Here is a 19,232-nt window from a genome sequence, read left to right on the forward strand (position 1 = left end):
TGTGTTTTGTTTTTTAATTGACCTCATTTGATGGGGCTGTTGTAGAAGGATGGGCAAGTCACTTTCCTCGGAATGTTTTTGCTCTTTCCTTGGCATAAGCCTGGAGACTGCCAGTCCCACTGACTCCTTGCTAAGCTCTCTTGCCAGTTAACAGTAATAGTCCCCAGTGAAACCAAGTAACAAGCTGTAGTTTAGTAACATAGGGTAATGTACTGTATTTTAAGCGTGTGGAAGTTCCTCCAACACACCAATGCACTGCCTTATGGAATTATGTGTCATGTCAAAGCAAGGTAATATTTCAATAGGAAAAAATGATATGATTTGCTTGTAAACTTTAGAATCAATCTGTCCATTTCCATAAAAGCTTGGTGTGTTATGGAAGGTATTAGATTAAATCAATAGATCATTTGGGGAATAAGTGGCATCTCGAAAATGGAAGTATTCTAATACATTCCTTAGATATCCTTCTTCATTTATTTAATGTTTGCCTTCAGTAATCCTTATTTTTGTTTTTACTGAGATCTTGCAATTACTTCATGTCACATTAATCATTAACATTTGAATTTTTATGCAATTAAAAATAATTCATAAGTACCAAATGTTTGAGAAGTTAAAATTTAATTGACAAGTATAAATATGTGCTGTAAGCACAAGCTCCTCCATGTTTTGCAAATGAATCAAAAAAGACAAGTGTTCTAGTAACATTTCATTATTACATACCAAATGAACAAAGTTATCCCTCTTGATGAAGGAACGGGAATTCCATGAGCTATCAAGGGCTGTGTTCTCACTACAAATTAGGAAAATTAGGTACTCAGATTTTGGAGAAAAATCAAACTAAGAATTGGGCAAAAGTGTTGAGAACATCAGCCCAGGAAGTCAGGAGAATTCATGCAAAAAAGTAATAAAGACTGGATTTACCTGATTTCTGACCTGGTCTTTTCAGAACATAGATTGTGCAGGAAGCTTTTCTTTCTGTTCAGACTGATGGAACTCAGGGAAATCAGTGTCTCAGATGCTGAAGTAACAAGAGTAAATGTGATTAATTAGTAAGTAGAGAGGTACAAATACATCCTCTGGTATTGTCCCTCAGAGGGTAAAATCCTGGATTAAACAGGACTGGTGGTTCCTTTTGGATTCCCAAGTCTCGGTAGGGCAACAATAATTCACTCTCCCCTGCCATCTTGTCTAGGCAGTACTTTAGTCTCCATAATAACCATCCATGGTTGAATAAAGATTTCCACAACAAGACGTTCTACATATAAACCCCATCCAGGTGAGTCTGAGACTCTGGGTATGTACTATGGGAAAGGCTCAGCAAGAATGGAAGTTAGCATAATTTACTTAGTGTCACCTGAGGACCAAGCCATCCTACTCAGAGCTGAGAGATCTCTATGTTTGTTTAGTTCACTAAGTGGCAATTTGTTTAACATTTTATAAAGGGGAATGTCTTTTAAATCCTTTAAAACATAGATGTCTCTCAACAATTATATGATGAGACCAAATTAAGTTGATGAGACCAAATGAGAAATTTACATTTCTCAAGTGCATGAAAGAATTTCTCATGAAAACTGTAGACTAGTTTGGCTACAATGACTCATTCCTCTAATCCCAGATTCTCAATAAGCAGATACCAAGATTGAGGTTCAAGCCCAACATGGGCAACTAGTAAATGAGACTAGCTCAACACAAAAAAGTGTTGACTGATGAATTTGATTGAGTGCCTGCCTGGCAAGCATGAGTCCCTGAGTTCAAATCCAAGTCACAGAAAAAAACATGTAGAAAAATCGATATATTGAGAAAAAAATATAGATAGGGACAGGAACTCATAATCAAATATAGCATGTGGTACTTATAAAATAAGACCGAGTAACAAAAGTAATCATGTTATTTTTTCCTATAGTCACCTTCAGCACATGGAACCAAAAACTTGTACTAAATCTTCAGAATTTCATGTTCTAGGATTTTTAGTAAAACCAGAACTGCAGCTTCTCTTATTTGTTCTGTTCCTGTCCATGTACCTGGTCACTGTGCCTGGGAACGTACTTATCATCCTGGCTCACACAGACACACACCCACGTACTTCTTTCTCTCCGAATTTTCCTTTGGGAACATCTGTTTCACCTCTGCTACCATCTGAAAGATGCTGCTGAACCTACAGACACAAAGCAAGGTGATAATACATAAAGGCTGCATCACCCCGACTTACTCTTTCAAATTTTTCTAGGGTTGGACAACTTCCTCCTGGTTGTGGTGGCTCATGACCATTTTGTGGCCATCTGTCACCTCCTACACTACATAGTCATCATGAAGACTAACATCTGTGAGTTGTTACTGTTGCTGTCCTGTTTCCCGAGTGCCCTGAATTCCCTGTTACACAGCCACATGTTGTTTTGTCTGTCCTTCTGCACAGATTTAGAAGTCCAATACTTCTTTGTGAATGTAATCAGCTGGTTCCCCTAGACTGTTCTAGCACTTTCCTTAAAATTGTGGTGATGAACTTTGTACTTGCCTGGTTGGTGGTGGTCCCTTCATTGGAATTTTTTACTTTTACTCTAAGATACTTTCCTCCATCATTGCAATGTCATCACCTTAGAGGAAATACAAAGCGTTTTCTGCCTGTGTCTCTTACCTCAGTTGTCTCCTTATATTACTGTACTATTCTAAGATTATATACCAGCTCTGTCCTGACCCCAAACTCTCATTCAATGCCAGTAGGGTCGGTGATGTACATAGTGATGACTTACCTGCTGAATCCCTTCTTCTAAAGTCTAAGGAACAAAGATATCAAGAGAGCTCTGAAAACATTCAACAAGAAATAAAAGGCAAAATTACCCATTATTCTGGGCATAAACAATTGTTGTTGACTCCAAGACTGATTCTAAGTGCAATAAATTTATTTTTATCAAATTTGAAATTAGAACTTGCTCCTGTTTATTTGATGTATATACAATTCTTATGAAATTTATATTAGTCCCCTTTAAGATTTCTGCTCTTTCTGACATTTAAAAGGTTCCCCTTTATTAGTTTCATATTTCTTTATTTTCAAACATGGATTACAAATCTAATCCATTTATCTCTTGGCACAATATAAATTTCTGAAGAGTATTCCATTAAGTGCTATAGAAGAGACTAGTTTATTTTTTCTTATTTCTACAAAACATATTTCTAGTGTGTTCTTCACCTATGGGAGTAAACCACAGTTGATAACAAAAACCAATGACATAATTTTTTGGTACAGGACATTATTGGGCCATAGATTTGCATTTGGGAACCATGATTCTTTTACATATCACTAACTCCTGTTCATGGAGATTTTAGCAAACTTGTGTGCTTTAGAACCAATCATGGTTTTTCTTCTCATTATCACAGTTCTGTTTTATTATTCAGCATAGTTTCCACACTAACTATAACAACAAATGGCACAAGTTGGTTATGTAATACTAGACTCCAAGTTAAATTTACATGGATTGAGAAATTGGAAATAGTATGTTGATTGCTTGAGTCTCATAATCAGAGATGAAATACTATGGGAAAATGTCCATTATTTCTATTCAAAAGATTTTTTTCCTCAGGTATAAATATGATCATTGAAGTATAAAAGACCATGGTCATGTGTATAGTGGTTTATTCATTATTGAATTACACTATTAGTGATGAATTTTACTATTTAATATGTTACCACTTGAGCCACTCCCCTAGAGCCTAAGTTTTCACGCTGTCGCTCCCCTCTTGGATTTTATGTTCACTTAAAAAATCTGTCCCTAAGTATTACCAAGATAGATTTAAGAAATTTCTTCAGAGATACTGATCTGACTAATGATCAGATTAGGTTCTTATATAAAGATGAAAAAAGGACACGGTTTGCTTTTGTGATGTTCAAGACTTTAAAAGACTATAATACTGCACTAGGTTTACATAAGACTGTTTTACAATATCGTCCAGTGCTTATTGATCCAGTTTCTAGAAAGCAAATGCTGAAATTTATTGAATGTTATGAAAAGAAAAGACCAGGGTCAGTAGAAAAAGAGAGACCTGGTCATGTTTCACAAAAATACTCTCAAGAAGGCTATCCTGGCCAGAAGCTATGCATCTATATAAGAAATTTTCCATTTGATGTTACAAAAGTTGAAGTGCAAAAGTTCTTTGCAGACTTCTCCCTTGCTGAGGATGATATTTACTTGCTTTATGATGACAAAGGAGTTGGTCTGGGAGAAGCATTGTTGAAATTTAAATCAGGATAGGCCATGAAAGCTGAACGCTTAAACCGACGAAGATTCTTAGGGACAGAGGTATTGTTAAGACTTATATCTGAGGCACAAATGCAGGAGTTTGGTGTAAATTTTTCCTTGATGACCAATGAGAAAATGCAAGCCCGTTCTCTGTCATGTGATAGAGATGACCATTCCCATTTATTTGGCTCAAAAGACCGACCGGTATACTCATTTGGCCCTTCTGAAAACTTTAGATACCAGCTAGAGGACTTGAGGCAACTGGGGAACTCCAAGCATCCCCAGGGATATTTCCGACAGCCTGAAAGGCACCCTCCAGAAGACTTCAGGCCTTCCCCAGAGGACTTTAGGCACCCTCGAGAGGAGCACTTCAGACGGCCTCCTGAAGAAGACTTCAGGCACCCTCGGGAAGAAGACTGGAGATGGCCTCTTGAGGACGATTGGAGATGGCCACTGGAGGAGGATTTCAGACAGCCCCCTGAAGAAGACTTCAGGCGGCCACCAGAGGAGGGTTTCAGGCGTCCTTGGGAGGAGGAAGACTTCAGGTGCCCTCTGGAGGAGGAGGACTTCAGGCACCTTAGGGAAGAAGAGTTCAGGCGATTCCCTGAGCAGGATTTCAGGCATTCCCCTGAGGCAGACTTTAAGAGGTCACCCCTGGAGCACTTCCGACGGCCACCCCCGGAGCATTTCAGGAGACCACTCCAGGAGCACTTCAGGAGGCCACCTCAGGAGTACTTTAGGAGGCCACCCCAGGAGCACTTTAGGAGGCTGCCCCAAGAGCACCTTAGGCGGCCACCTCAGGAGCATTTCAGGCGCTCCCGAGAGGAAGATTTCAGGCATATGCCAGATGAAAACTTCAGGGGCCCTCCTGATGAGGACTTCAGGAGCCCCCAGGAAGATGATTTGAGATGACCTTCTGATGAGGACTTCAGGCAGCTCCCTGAGGAAGACCTCAGGGAAGTTCCAGAGGAGGACCCTAGACTTCCTGGCAATTTTAGACCTCCCAGTGAGGACTTTAGGAGCCCACCTTATGATTTTAGAAGTCATCGTTCTTTCGTGAATTTTGGTCGTCCAGAAGGTGGCAAGTTTGATTTTGGAAAGCATAATATGGGAGGTTTTCCTGAGGGGTGATTTATGCCTGATCCAAAATTAAATTGTGGCTCAGGTAGAGTAATTCCTATTAAGATAATGAATCTTCCATTTAAAGCTAATGTTAATGAAGTTTTAGACTTTTTCCATGGTTATAGAATCATACCTGATTCAGTTTCAATACAGTATAACGAGCAAGGATTACCCACAGGAGAAGCCATTGTTGCTATGATAAACTATAATGAAGCTATGGCTGCCATTAAAGATCTAAATGATAGACCAGTTGGCCCCCGCAAAGTTAAGCTAATTTTGCTTTAGAGAGCTTTCCTAAATTCAGAGTTTCTACAGCAGTATCGATGCAGGAAATGCATTTTTGAAAGTGTTTATTTTTAATTATCTAATGAAACATTTTAATTTTGACCTGTGAATACAAAAACATGTAAATAGAATGTGAATCTGGCTTTGTTTTGCTTGCAAATTGCCATCTTTTTTTTCCAATTTAAAATTAAAATAGATTTTTTTTCTTTGAGAGATGGATAGCCCTAAGTTTTTCTTGACGTTATGGGTAGACCTCAAAGACTTGTATAAAGTAGAGCTGTATTCACTTTTAGTTCATTCTGTAGCCAACATCTTTTACTCAAACTGTGTAAGGAGATGGTCAGTGACTCTTCAGGTTTAGCATTGCTACCTGCATGCAGAATTAATGCCTTCTTGTCTGAGATGTCGTGTTAAGGTCTCCTGTTAATAGTAAATAGTTCAAATGAACAGACTGTGAACTTGAAATTTACTTATGTAAAAAGCTTAGGAGATTCTTAAAAGTTTCTGTGTTTATACTTTGCAAAGTTTTATAAAAATAAAAAATTGCAACTGAAAAAAAATGAGTGAAAACTGTTGTCTCCCTTGATGAACAGGGAATATTGATTTTCTAAAGCTGTCCCCTCTGTAAATCAGAGCTCTACAAGTGTAAAGAATCTAGCAAAAAGAGGTATTGCAAACCTTGGGCAAAAATCAAAGAAAAAAATTAGACAAAAGTGCTAAGGAGGTTAGAATTCAGGAAGGCAGAAGATTTCACTGGGATGACATAATGAATACTGGCTTTACTGCATTTCTATATTGGTCACTGAAGAACATAAAATGAGGAAAATTTTCCTTGTTCTGACCAATGTTCTTCAGGGAAATCAGGTTTGCATGAGTGTGGAATAACAGATGTACCTAATAATCAGGGAGTTTAAATATAGCCCCAAATAACATGTCTTAATAGGTAAAATCTTGGGATGGATGTGATGTGGTCATGTCTTATGGGGATCGAATCCTGACTACTCATTGCTTCACTTCCTGTTGCTGTATTGTCACTGGCAGAACTTCAGTCTCCATCATATCCATCCAGGGAGGAATGCAGATTTCCTCATGCAGGTCTTCTACTCAGAGACCCCATCCAAGTGAACTGGGATTATGGTAGGTAGAAAGTTTCAACAAGAATAGAAGTTGACAAAATTTACCAGTATCGTCTGAAGACCAGACCTAGCACAGATCTGAGAGATCCCTATGTGCTTGCTTACTTGATTAATTCATTAGCAACTTATTTAATATTTTTAAAGAAATGTTTATAGACAGAAATGCATGGATCATTGCTTACAGGTATGTGATGAGAATGGAAGTCTAATTGGATGAAACTGAATGAATAAGTGGTATAAAGTATTCCCATAAAATAGAACATGTCTAACGAGTTTTGCATAAGAAAGGAGGAAACTTGAGAATCAGATTTGCAGGTGTATCAGGGAAGTGGGGGTATTTTTCTCTAATTTTTCATATGGAGTTTTATCTGATATTATTTCCATATTCCTTAAAAGAACACACTAATGCTTTGCTAAGAAACAGTACCTTTGGACACAGATAATAAGACACATTTCATCATGTCTTGAGTCATGCTTGGGATTAGCAGAAGCAAAATAAGCTTTATTTGATCAGTGAAGGGGAAAACTAAAAGGTATTATGCCGCAATTCTTTTCCTATTGCTCAGGCTGAGTGTATCCTAGGGTTTGTTAGTTTTTTCTTTCTTTTTGCAATTCCAAATTGTTTCTGCAAATTCTTTGCTTTCATGTGCACTGACTTTGTCATTTTATATTAATTTTTCTATGGAAGAATTTCTTGGTTTTCTGATTGATATTACATTCTTTTATGCATGTATAGAGATTTGGGGACAGTATATAAAAGTTATAGTTTAGGTAGTCAAATAATTTTATCCCTTACTTGCTTTTTCAATTTAGAAAGTTCTTCTTCAAGATCAGTAATAATCAGCATCCTCTTGTACTTTTTGCAATAACATACCATATGTTTCTATTACCCTTCTTTATTTTTTAGATTGATTCCATTTTTATTAGTAGCCATCACCTTCTGCCACTTTGTGAAACTCATTCTTTTGTCATCAAATAAACATTACATTCATTTCATATATTTATTTTTAGGTGTGACTGGGGTTTGGACTCAGGGCTTCATGCTTGCAAAGCAGGTACTCCCAAAGAAAACACTATGAAGCTTGAGCCACACAACCTTCATATGGTTAACTTCATTATATTTATAGTGATCTCATCTATGAACAATAAGTTCAAATAATCAGCATGATGAGGTCACTGTGAAGAATGAATGAGATGATGCATTTACTACATCTGCTCTCATGCATGGCAATAACTCACAAAGAACCTAGTAGAATACACACAATGATTATTACTTCATTTCATTACTGTTGCCACTGGAATCCATGTCTAAAGTACAAATGAATTCATTTATATTTACATACAATAAAATAATTTTTGACAGTGTTAATTTCACTCTTCCTAAAATATCTTTTATTATTTATTTCAAGCACACTGTCTATTAAGTCTTTAATGGAAGACTTATGAGGAGGGAATTAATTTATAGTTATTTTAGAGATTTTCATTGAGAATTTATTTTAGATTTTTACTCAATTCACTTTAACAGAGTTGTCTTGAATGCATTTATTTAACTCACTGTTGTTTTTAGTTCAACTCTTAATTTGTTATGTTTTTCTACAGTTTGTTCATTTTTTTTCACCTTTGAGAAAACACAAAACTGACCAATGCAAGTAAAATGCTTGGTTAAACATACATAACTTATAATGGACATGGTAGAAAGCAATACAGTGGGTCCATACATGGTATAAAAACCACAAGGATGAATCATTTATTAAATGATGCATCCATTTTGCCTAACAATAGATTGCAATTATATGTTTGTAGGATTTCATAGACATAATCATCCTGGCAGTTATCATAGTCAAAGTTTCTCAGTTCATATATGCCAAACTTGAAATATTCTGTTTAAAATGCTGCTGATTTTGTTTTGGTATATTTATGTTGAATAAATTTGTATCTCTTACAGTCCTTGTCTGAACAAATTGTGACTCTTATAATAAAGACACCTGAAAAATGAAGAAGAAAATAAGGATCCACAGATGCCTTTGAAAACAAAATAATGCAAGATTAGATGTATGTGAGATACCTGAGGTAGGCAGCCTCACAGATGCATGAATAGAATGGTGGAGTAAGGAGAGAAGGGTAGGGGGAATGTGGAATTGTTTCTTGATGGGTATAAAGTTATTTTTGTAGGAGATGATTTACTGTGCCATACAACAGAGTGCCCGGCACTAATAATATGATATTGTGCAGTCCAAAATTTACTAAGAGGATGAATTTCATGTTAAGGGTTTGCATCCCCAGAATAATCAATAAATGACAAAGGGGACACTCTGAGAGATGATGGGTGTCTGTACTATTAATTGTGGTGATGGCGAGACCAGGGATTGTAAATGTATAACTCAAAAGATTTTACACATTATGAATGTGAAGTTATCTGTATACATATTATTTTTCAAAGAGGTGGCTTAAAACAAATTGCAGTGACACCATGAGAATGAAGGATTCTCTACATCAGGAATTCTTTGTTTTATGCAGCAGTGGGGAGACCACCTCCTTTCTGCACATTCTTAGCCAGGATCTGTCCTTGATCTCCCTCTTGATCATTCTGGTCACCACCAATGCTTTGCTCTGAACTCTGATATGACCTAACATGTGTCACCCTCAGGGCCATTGCACTTCTTCTTCCTGCCAGACACAAAAGTCTGCACTAACCTTGTGGTTCCAATCTTTCTTCTTTTAAATCTTGGTTCATATGCCATCTTGTTATCTGTCTTACCTAAACGACATTAAAAACGCCTTCATCCACTCTCCATCATACCTGCCCACTTTTCTTCATAGCAATCAGTCCCCTCAAGTTTGACATAACAGATTTCTGATTTTTTATTTTTTAATAGGGAGAGATATATTTATGAAACAAAGAAATATAAAACAAACACCTTAAACAAACAAAATATTTCAGAAGCTGAAATAATACAATGTTGCATTTAGACATAAACTCAGTGAGTTTCATGTGCAGTAAAGTTGCATACAATGAAAGAATTCTATTTTCAAGTTAGACATTTTAATATTAGCATAACAAATGTATTCAAAGCAAGTGCTATGAATTTTTATTTTTATTTTATTTTTTTTCATTTTTCTTTTATTATTCATATGTGCATACAAGGCTTGGTTCATTTCTCCCCCCTGCCCCCACCCCCTCCCTTACCACCCACTCCGCCCCCCCCTCTCCCCACCCCTCAATACCCAGCAGAAACTATTTTGCCCTTATTTCTAATTTTGTTGTAGAGAGAGTATAAGCAATAATAGGAAGGAACAAGGGTTTTTGCTGGTTGAGATAAGGATAGCTATACAGGGCATTGACTCACATTGATTTCCAGTGCGTGGGTGTTATCTTCTAGGTTAATTCTTTTTGATCTCACCTTTTCTCTAGTTCCTGGTCCCCTTTTCCTATTGGCCTCTGTTGCTTTAAGGTATCTGCTTTAGTTTCTCTGCATTAAGGGCCACAATTGCTAGCTAGTTTTTTAGGTGTCTTACCTATCCTCACCCCTCCCTTCTGTGCTCTCGCTTTTATCATGTGCTCATAGTCCAATCCCCTTGTTGTGTTTGCCCTTGATCTAATGTCCACATATGAGGGAGAACATATGATTTTTGTTCTTTTGGGCCAGGCTAACCTCACTCAGAATGATGTTCTCCAATTCCATCCATTTACCAGCGAATGATAACATTTCGTTCTTCTTCATGGCTGCATAAAATTCCATTGTGTATAGATACCACATTTTCTTAATCCATTCGTCAGTGCTGGGGCATCTTGGCTGTTTCCATAACTTGGCTATTGTGAATAGTGCCGCAATAAACATGGATGTGCAGGTGCCTCTGGAGTAACAGTCTTTTGGGTATATCCCAAGAGTGGTATTGCTGGATCAAATGGTAGATTGATGTCCAGCTTTTTAAGTAGCCTCCAAATTTTTTTCCAGAGTGGTTGTACTAGTCTACATTCCCACCAACAGTGTAAGAGGGTTCCTTTTTCCCCGTATCCTCGTCAACACCTGTTGTTGGTGGTGTTGCTGATGATGGCTATTCTAACAGGGGTGAGGTGGAATCTTAGCGTGGTTTTAATTTGCATTTCCTTTATTGCTAGAGACGGTGAGCATTTTTTCATGTGTTTTCTGGCCATTTGAATTTCTTCTTTTGAGAAAGTTCTGTTTAGTTCACGTGCCCATTTCTTTATTGGTTCATTAGTTTTGGAAGAATTTAGTTTTTTAAGTTCCCTGTATATTCTGGTTATCAGTCCTTTGTCTGATGTATAGTTGGCAAATATTTTCTCCCACTCTGTGGGTGTTCGCTTCAGTTTAGAGACCATTTCTTTTGATGAACAGAAGCTTTTTAGTTTTATGAGGTCCCATTTATCTATGCTATCTCTTAGTTGCTGTGCTGCTGGGGTTTCATTGAGAAAGTTCTTACCTATACCTACTAACTCCAGAGTATTTCCTACTCTTTCTTGTATCAACTTAAGAGTTTGGGGTCTGATATTAAGATCCTTGATCCATTTTGAGTTAATCTTGGTATAGGGTGATATACATGGATCTAGTTTCAGTTTTTTGCAGACTGCTAACCAGTTTTCCCAGCAGTTTTTGTTGAAGAGGCTGCTATTTCTCCATCGTATATTTTTAGCTCCTTTGTCAAAGATAAGTTGCTCATAGTTGTGTGGCTTCATATCTGGATCCTCTATTCTGTTCCACTGGTCTTCATGTCTGTTTTTGTGCCAGTACCATGCTGTTTTTATTGTTATTGCTTTGTAATATAGTTTGAAGTCAGGTATTGTGATACCACCTGCATTGTTCTTTTGACTGAGTATTGCCTTGGCTATTCGTGGCCTCTTGTGTTTCCATATAAATTTCACAGTAGATTTTTCAATCTCTTTAATGAATGTCACTGGAATTTTGATGGGAATTGCATTAAACACGTAGATTACTTTGGGGAGTATCGACATTTTTACTATGTTGATTCTACCAATCCATGAGCATGGGAGATCTCTCCACCTTCTATAGTCTTCCTCAATCTCTTTCTTCAGAAGTGTATAGTTTTCCTTGTAGAGGTCTTTCACATCTTTTGTTAGGTTTACACCTAGGTATTTGATTTTGTTTGAGGCTATTGTAAATGGAATTGTTTCCATACATTCTTTTTACGTTTGCTCATTGTTAGTGTATAGAAATGCTAATGATTTTGCTATGTTGATTTTATATCCTGCTACCTTGCTATAGCTATTGATGATGTGTAGAAGCTTCTGAGTAGAGTTTTTTGGGTCTTTAAGGTATAGAATCATGTCATCTACAAATAGGGATATTTTGACAGTTTCTTTATCTATTTGTATTCCTTTTATTCCTTCTTCTTGCCTAATTGCTCTGGCTAGGAATTCCAGTACTATGTTGAATAGGAGTGGAGATAGTGGGCATCCTTGTCTGGTTCCTGATTTTAGAGGGAATGGTTTTAATTTTTCTCCGTTAAGTTTAATGCTGGCTGTAGGTTTGTCATATATAGCTTTTATAATGTTGAGGAACTTTCCTTCTATTCCTAGTTTTCTTAGAGCTTTTATCATGAAATGATGTTGGATCTTATCAAAGGCTTTTTCTGCATCTATTGAGATGATCAAGTGGTTTTTGTCTTTGCTTCTGTTAATGTGGTTTATTACGTTTATTGATTTTCATATGTTGAACCACCCCTGCATCCCTGGGATGAAGCCTACTTGGTCGTGGTGAATAATCTTTTTGATGTGTTGCTGAATTCGGTTTGCCATTATTTTGTTGAGGATTTTTGCATCAATGTTCATTAAGGAGATTGGCCTATAGTTCTCCTTTTTGGAGGTGTCTTTGCCTGGTTTTGGGATAAGTGTAATACTGGCTTCATAAAATGTGTTTGGCAGTTTTCCTTCCCTTTCTATTTCATGGAACAGTTTAAGGAGGGTTGGTATCAGTTCTTCTTTAAAGGTCTGATAGAATTCAGCAGAGAATCCATCAGGTCCTGGACTTTTCTTTTTGGGGAGACTCTTGATTGCTGCTTCAATTTCATTATTTGTTATAGGTCTATTCAGGTGATTAATTTCCTCTTGGTTCAGTTTTGGATGATCATATGTATCTAGAAATCTGTCCATTTCGTTAAGATTTTCAAATTTATTTGAATATAGGTTCTCAAAGTAGTCTCTGATGATTTCCTGGACTTCCATTGTGTTTGTTGTTATCTCCCCTTTTGCATTCCTAATTCTACTAATTTGGGTTTTTTCTCTCCTCATTTTAGTCAGGTTTGCCAGGGGTCTATCGATCTTGTTTATTTTTTCAAAGAACCAACTTTTTGTTTCATTAATTCTTTGTATGGTTTTTTTGGTTTCTATTTCGTTGATTTCAGCTCTTATTTTTATTATTTCTCTCCTTCTATTTGTTTTGGGATTTGCTTGTTCTTGTTTTTCTAGGAGTTTGAGATGTATCATTAGGTCATTGATTTGGGATCTTTCAATCTTTTTAATATATGCACTCATGGCTATAAACTTTCCTCTCAAGACTGCCTTAGCTGTGTCCCATAGGTTCCGGTAGGTTGTTTTCATTTTCATTGACTTCCAGGAACTTTTTAATTTCCTCTTTTATTGCATCGATGATCCACTCTTCATTAAGTAATGAGTTATTTAGTTTCCAGCTGTTTGCATGTTTTTTGTCTTTACTTTTGTTGTTGAGTTCTACTTTTACTGCATTGTGGTCAGATAGTATGCATGGTATTATTTCTATTTTCTTATATTTGCTGAGGCTTGCTTTGTGCCCTAGGATATGATCTATTTTGGAGAAGGTTCCATGGGCTGCTGAGAAGAATGTATATTGTGTAGAGGTTGGATGAAATGTTCTGTAGACATCTACTAGGTCCATTTGATCTATTGCATATTTTAGATCTTGGATTTCTTTATTGAGTTTTTGTTTGGATGACCTATCTATTGATGATAATGGAGTGTTAAAGTCTCCCACAACCACTGTGTTGGCATTTATATATGCTTTTAGGTCTTTCAGGGTATGTTTGGTGAAATTGGGTGCGTTGACATTGGGTGCGTACAGATTGATGATTATTATTTCCTTTTGGTCTATTTCCCCTTTTATTAGTATTGAATGTCCTTCTTTATCTCGTTTGATCAATGTAGGTTTGAAGTCTACTTTGTCAGAGATAAGTATTGCTACTCCTGCTTGTTTTCAGGGACCATTGGCTTGGTAAATCTTCTTCCAGCCTTTCATCCTAAGCATATGCTTATTTCTGTCGGTGAGATGAGTCTCCTGTAAGCAACAAATTGTTGGATCTTCTTTTTTAATCCATTTTGTCAAATGGTGTCTTTTGATGGGTGAATTAAGTCCATTAACATTAAGCGTTAGTACTGATAGGTATGTAGTGATTCCTGCCATTTAGTTATCTTAGTTGCTTGAAGGTTTGATTGTGTGTACCTAACTTGATGTTACTGTCTACTGTCTTCCTTTTTCTTATCCTGTGTTTTGGTGCTGCCTGCCTTTTCATGGTTAAGTTGGGTGTCACTTTCTGTGTGCAGGATCCCTTGCAGAATCTTTTGTAATGGTGGCTTTGTGGTCACATATTGTTTTAGTTTCTGCTTATCATGGAAGACTTTTATTGCTCCATCTATTTTGAATGATAGCTTTGCTGGGTAGAGTATTCTGGGGTTGAAGTTATTTTCATTCAGTGCCCGGAACATCTCACCCCACGCTCTTCTTGCTTTTAATGTTTCTGTTGAGAAGTCTGCTGTGATTTTGATGGATTTACCTTTGTATGTTACTTGTTTTTTCTCTTACAGCCTTCAATATTCTTTCCTTAGTTTCTGAACTTTTTGTTTTAATGATGATATGTCGTGGAGTAGTTCTATTTTGATCTGGTCTGTTTGGTGTCCTGGAGGCCTCTTGCATTTGTATGGGAATATCTTTCTCTAGATTTGGGAAATTTTCCGTTATTATTTTATTGAATATATTACGCATTCCCTTCGCTTGCACCTCTTCTCCTTCTTCGATGCCCATGATTCTCAAGTTTGGTCTTTTGATGGAGTCAGTGAGTTCTTGCATTTTCTTTTCACAGGTCTTGAGTTGTTTAATTAATAGTTCTTTGGTTTTTTCCTTTAATTACCATTTCATCTTCAAGTTCTGAGGTTCTGTCTTCTGTTTGCTCTATTCTGCTGGATTGGCCTTCCATTTTGTTTTGCAGTTCTGTTTCGTTCTTTTTTCTGAGGTTTTCCATATCCTGGCAGTTTTCTTCTTTATTGTTGTCTATTTTTGTCCTGAGTTCATTTATCCATTTATTCATTGTGTTCTCTCTTTCACTTTGGTGTTTATGCAGTGCTTCTATGGTTTCCTTTATTTCTTCTTTTGCTTTTTCAAATTCTCTATTTTTGTTGTCTTGGAATTTCTTGAGTGTCTCCTGTACATTTTGGTTGACCGTATCCAGTATCATCTCTATAAAATTCTCATTGAGTACCTGTAGTATGTCTTCTTTTAAATTATTCTTGTGGGCTTCATTGGGTCCTTTGGCATAGTTTATCTTCATTTTGTTGGAGTCTGGATCTGAGTTTCTGTTCTCTTCATTCCCCTCTGGTTCCTGTACTAATTTTTTGCTGTGGGGAAACTGGTTTCCCTGTTTTTTCTGTCTTCCTGTCATTGTCCTTGGTGTTGTTACTGTCCCTGTACTGTGTGTAATTAAGTATTTTCTAGCTTGTAATAATAACAATGGTAATATTTAGAATGGAAGAGTGAGCTGAGATGGAAAGCAAGAAGTTAAAGAAAAGGGGAAAACAAATATACAGACAAGAGGGAGAAAGCAGAACAAGGTATCAGACAAGAGAGTTTCAAAGGTATAAACAGGGAGTTTTAGTGTACTAATCGACAGTAAGCTGAACAGACATTAGAGAGACAGAGAGAGGATTGAAAATCAAAGATAAAAAAAATAAAAAATAAGTAAATGAAAGTAATATCTATATATAAAAATGAATTAAAATAAAATGGAAAATAGAAAATTAAAAAAAAAAACCAAAAAACTTCTAAGTTTATATGCGATGCAGTTTCAGTCTTAATAATTTGGATGTCCGTCTCAATCTCCAGTCCTGGAGTTGGTGCCTCAGATATTGTTCTGTAGTTGTCTCATCAAAGGGGATGCATAAAGTAGAACAAAACTACACACTCACACACACACACACACACACACACACACACAAAACAAAAAACAAAAAACAAACAAACAAAAAAGCCCCACCAAGTGTCCCCAGTTCAAATGCAATACAGTTTCAGTAAGTTTTTCGGCTTGCAGGTGTAATTCGGTTGTTCTCTCATCAAAGGTAAGGAGAAAAAGAAAAAAAAGCGTCTGGAGACAGTTCTGAGAGTGGTATCTGCAACTGTGGCTTGCCTGCCTGCTGCTCTCAGCCTGTAGCTGGCGGCGTTATTTATGCAGATCTCTGGGGTGAGCTAGCACTCACCTGGTCCCACAGGCTTTGTTTGCTCAGAGTTCTCCTGTGCGGGAGCCTCTGCTACAGGCTTTCCCCTTTCCAAGCACTGGGAAAGGTGCCACTGCCCCGCGTTGTCAGGCCTGCGTGTTTATTTACAGTTCATGTGGGAGGTGGGTCTTCCCCCCTCTCCTCTGAAGTTTTCCTCCCACTGCCACTTTCAGAAGCTTTCCTGCTCCTGCTTACTAGGCGGTGCTGCTGCTCCTTCCGGCCGCCATGTTTGTTTACAGTTCACGTGGGAAGTGGGTCTTTCCTCCTCCACTCTCACAAGCTTCCCCGCTCCTGGTTGCTGGGCGCGCGCCCCGCTCCCACCAGAGGCTCTCCGGCCTGCCCGGCTTGTTTATTTACAGTTCCGGGAAGGATTCCCTTCCCCCAATCTTCAGCGCTCAGGGCACCCCACCCTCTTTCCAGCGTGTCTTAACTGTTCTTATTGCTTATTACTCAGTTTCTCTTTTTTTCCCGGGTGGAGGCCAGTCTGTCCGGGGGCTATGCTGCTCTGGCCCAGGCTTGTCTGTGGGGCTACCGTGGTACCGTGAAGCTCACCTGGTCCGCGTCTTCCCAAGCCGTATGGGCGCCGGCCACTGGCGGCCCCGAGGGCCCTCCTCGTTTCTCCGTTTAACGTGAAGTGGAGATTCTCTGCGCCGGCTGGAGGTGTGGAGGGGTCAAAGTTATGCCTTTTCTCAGTGATTATGCCTGCAAAGTGTGTCTCCAGCGTCTCTCCAAGATTTCACTATAGGAGGGTCACTTTCTGCTTCCTACCTCTAGCCGCCATCTTGGAATCTTTACTCTGAATTTTTAAATAATTCTAATTTGTACTTGCTTATTCTTCAGCTCTCTCCAAATTAAAAACTCAAATGTAATAAGGGTACTTGGAAGCCCTGTTACTGAGTGGAAGTGATGCATCTTTGGTCCTTGAAATCACCTTTATGATAAGAAATATCTGTAACACGAGAATATGCAAGCTGGCTTTACTTATCTACTGAATGTAAGCAACTGACCATTGTAAATCCCAATGGCTCAACATTTTAATTTTTTTCTTTTTATAGACCGAGTTAAAACACATTTTCCTATCATTAGCTAATAGCCTGAACAATTTTATTATTGTTCATTTTGAGTTATAGGCACTTCAAATACACAGCAGATGACACAATGCAGGTGCTCAAAATGTAAATAGAAAGTTAACACATGGACTATACTTGATATTTAGATTTCTGATTTTTATCATACATGAAAACTGTAGACATTTGTGGGGTACAATGTGATATTTTAGTAAATATGCACATTGTAAAATGATCAAATCTATGTCCTCAAGCACGTATTGTGCTTTTGAAAGCAAATGTATTTCACATTCTCTTTGAGGTCATATTGTTTGATAATTTTATTATTTATTTATATTATTTTCATGACTGAGCACTAGGCACTTTGATTTCTTAGCACAATGAAGTCATTTTCTAGATATAGCCAGAAACACTGTTATAACTCAGTTTGCATCTCACTTTGCATTTCTAAAGTACATGAAAGATTTGTGCATAAAAACTGTGGATAACTCAACATATTTAGTGGACATTATAGACCGGATCAGAAATCCTTAATCAGAGATGGCACAGACAGGCATCTAAATGAACAACTAATACCAAAAGTAATCACATTCCTTTTCAATTTCTGGTGTTCACAATGAAAGTAGAAAATGATACCCAAATTTCAGAATTTCTTCTCTTGAGATTTTCAGAAGACCCAGAACTATAGTTTCAAATGTATGGGATTTTCCTCTCTGTGTAGCTGGCAATGTGTTTGAGAACCTGCTGATTATTCTGGGGATAGTTAGGGATTCTTAACTGCACAGATTCATGCACTTCTGCCTCTCCAACCTGTCCTTTGTAGACATTTGCTTCACCTCCACCACTGTACCAAAGATGCTGGTGAACCTCTAAACATATAGCAAGGCCATAACTTATGAAGGCTACATTATGCAGATTTATTTTATGCATCATTTGTAGTGCTGGACAATTTCATTCTTGTGATGGTCTATAACAGGTTTGTTGCCATCTGTCATCCCCTGCACTGCAGAGTTATCAAGAACCCACAGCTATACGGTTTGCTGGCATTGGTGTCCTAGATCACAAGTTCCCTTTATTCCTTGTTACAGAGCTTCATGGTGCTGTGCCTGTCCTTCTGTACACAGGAAGAAATGCCACATTTTTCTGTGAACCTAATAAGTTGTCCCACCTAGCCTTTTCTGACATTCTTATTACTAATATCATGATGAAATTTTCAGCTGTGTTGCTGGGGGTTGGCCCTCTCACTGGCATCCTTTTTTGTTACTCTAAGGTAGTTTCATGTGCACATAAAATCTTGTCAACTCAGGGCAAATATAAAGCATTTTCCATCTGGGTGTCTCACCTCTCAGTGTCTCCTTATTTTATTCTATACTTTTAGGAGTGTACCTCAGTGCTGCTGGGACACAAAATTCACACTCATGCTCAACAGCCTCAGTGATATACACTGTGGTCACCCTCATGCTGAACCCCTTTGTCTACAATCTGAAGAAAAGGACATCAAGGGTGCTTTGAAAACACTGCTATTGATCACAATCTTCAAATATCACAGTGAGAACGTATAATATTTGATCAGATTGTGGAAGGAGAAATTGTCAAGATTCATTTTCTGATCTTTCCAGTTTATTGCCTTCAACATCTCTATAAAAGTAAGAACAAAGAAAGCTCAACTCTCTCTCTCCTCTTCTCTTCTCCTCACTCTCCTTTCCCCTTTCTCCTCTCTCCTCTATTCCTCTCTCCCCCTCTCATATTAAGAATAGTTTACTTTACCAATTTTGTTCTTCAAAAGTTATTTTAAAAATTGAATTAGAAAAGGGAAGACTTATATTTAACCACTGGAACAATGAGAATTTCTTTTTTCTAGAAGAAAGCAAAGAATTATTATGATGACATAAAAATG

At 37.6% G+C, this 19,232-nt stretch overlaps 1 protein-coding gene and 1 pseudogene across 1 annotated transcript; both read left to right on the top strand.

The window, feature by feature from the left end:
• Nucleotides 1–1,916: 1,916 nt before the first annotated feature.
• LOC109676074 (RNA-binding protein 12B-like) lies at nt 1,917–5,664 on the top strand. Its single transcript, XM_074053255.1, is given in 3 exon segments — nt 1,917–2,079; nt 2,228–2,323; nt 3,691–5,664. Coding segments are annotated over 3 exon segments (2,208 nt in total). The 3' UTR covers nt 5,640–5,664.
• Nucleotides 5,665–18,124: 12,460 nt separating this feature from the next.
• On the top strand, nt 18,125–18,847 carry LOC109676075 (olfactory receptor 7A10-like; annotated as a pseudogene).
• Nucleotides 18,848–19,232: the final 385 nt, after the last annotated feature.

This window comes from Castor canadensis, chromosome 14 (genome assembly GCF_047511655.1).
Source record: "Castor canadensis chromosome 14, mCasCan1.hap1v2, whole genome shotgun sequence".
NCBI classification, from domain to species: Eukaryota; Metazoa; Chordata; class Mammalia; order Rodentia; family Castoridae; genus Castor; species Castor canadensis.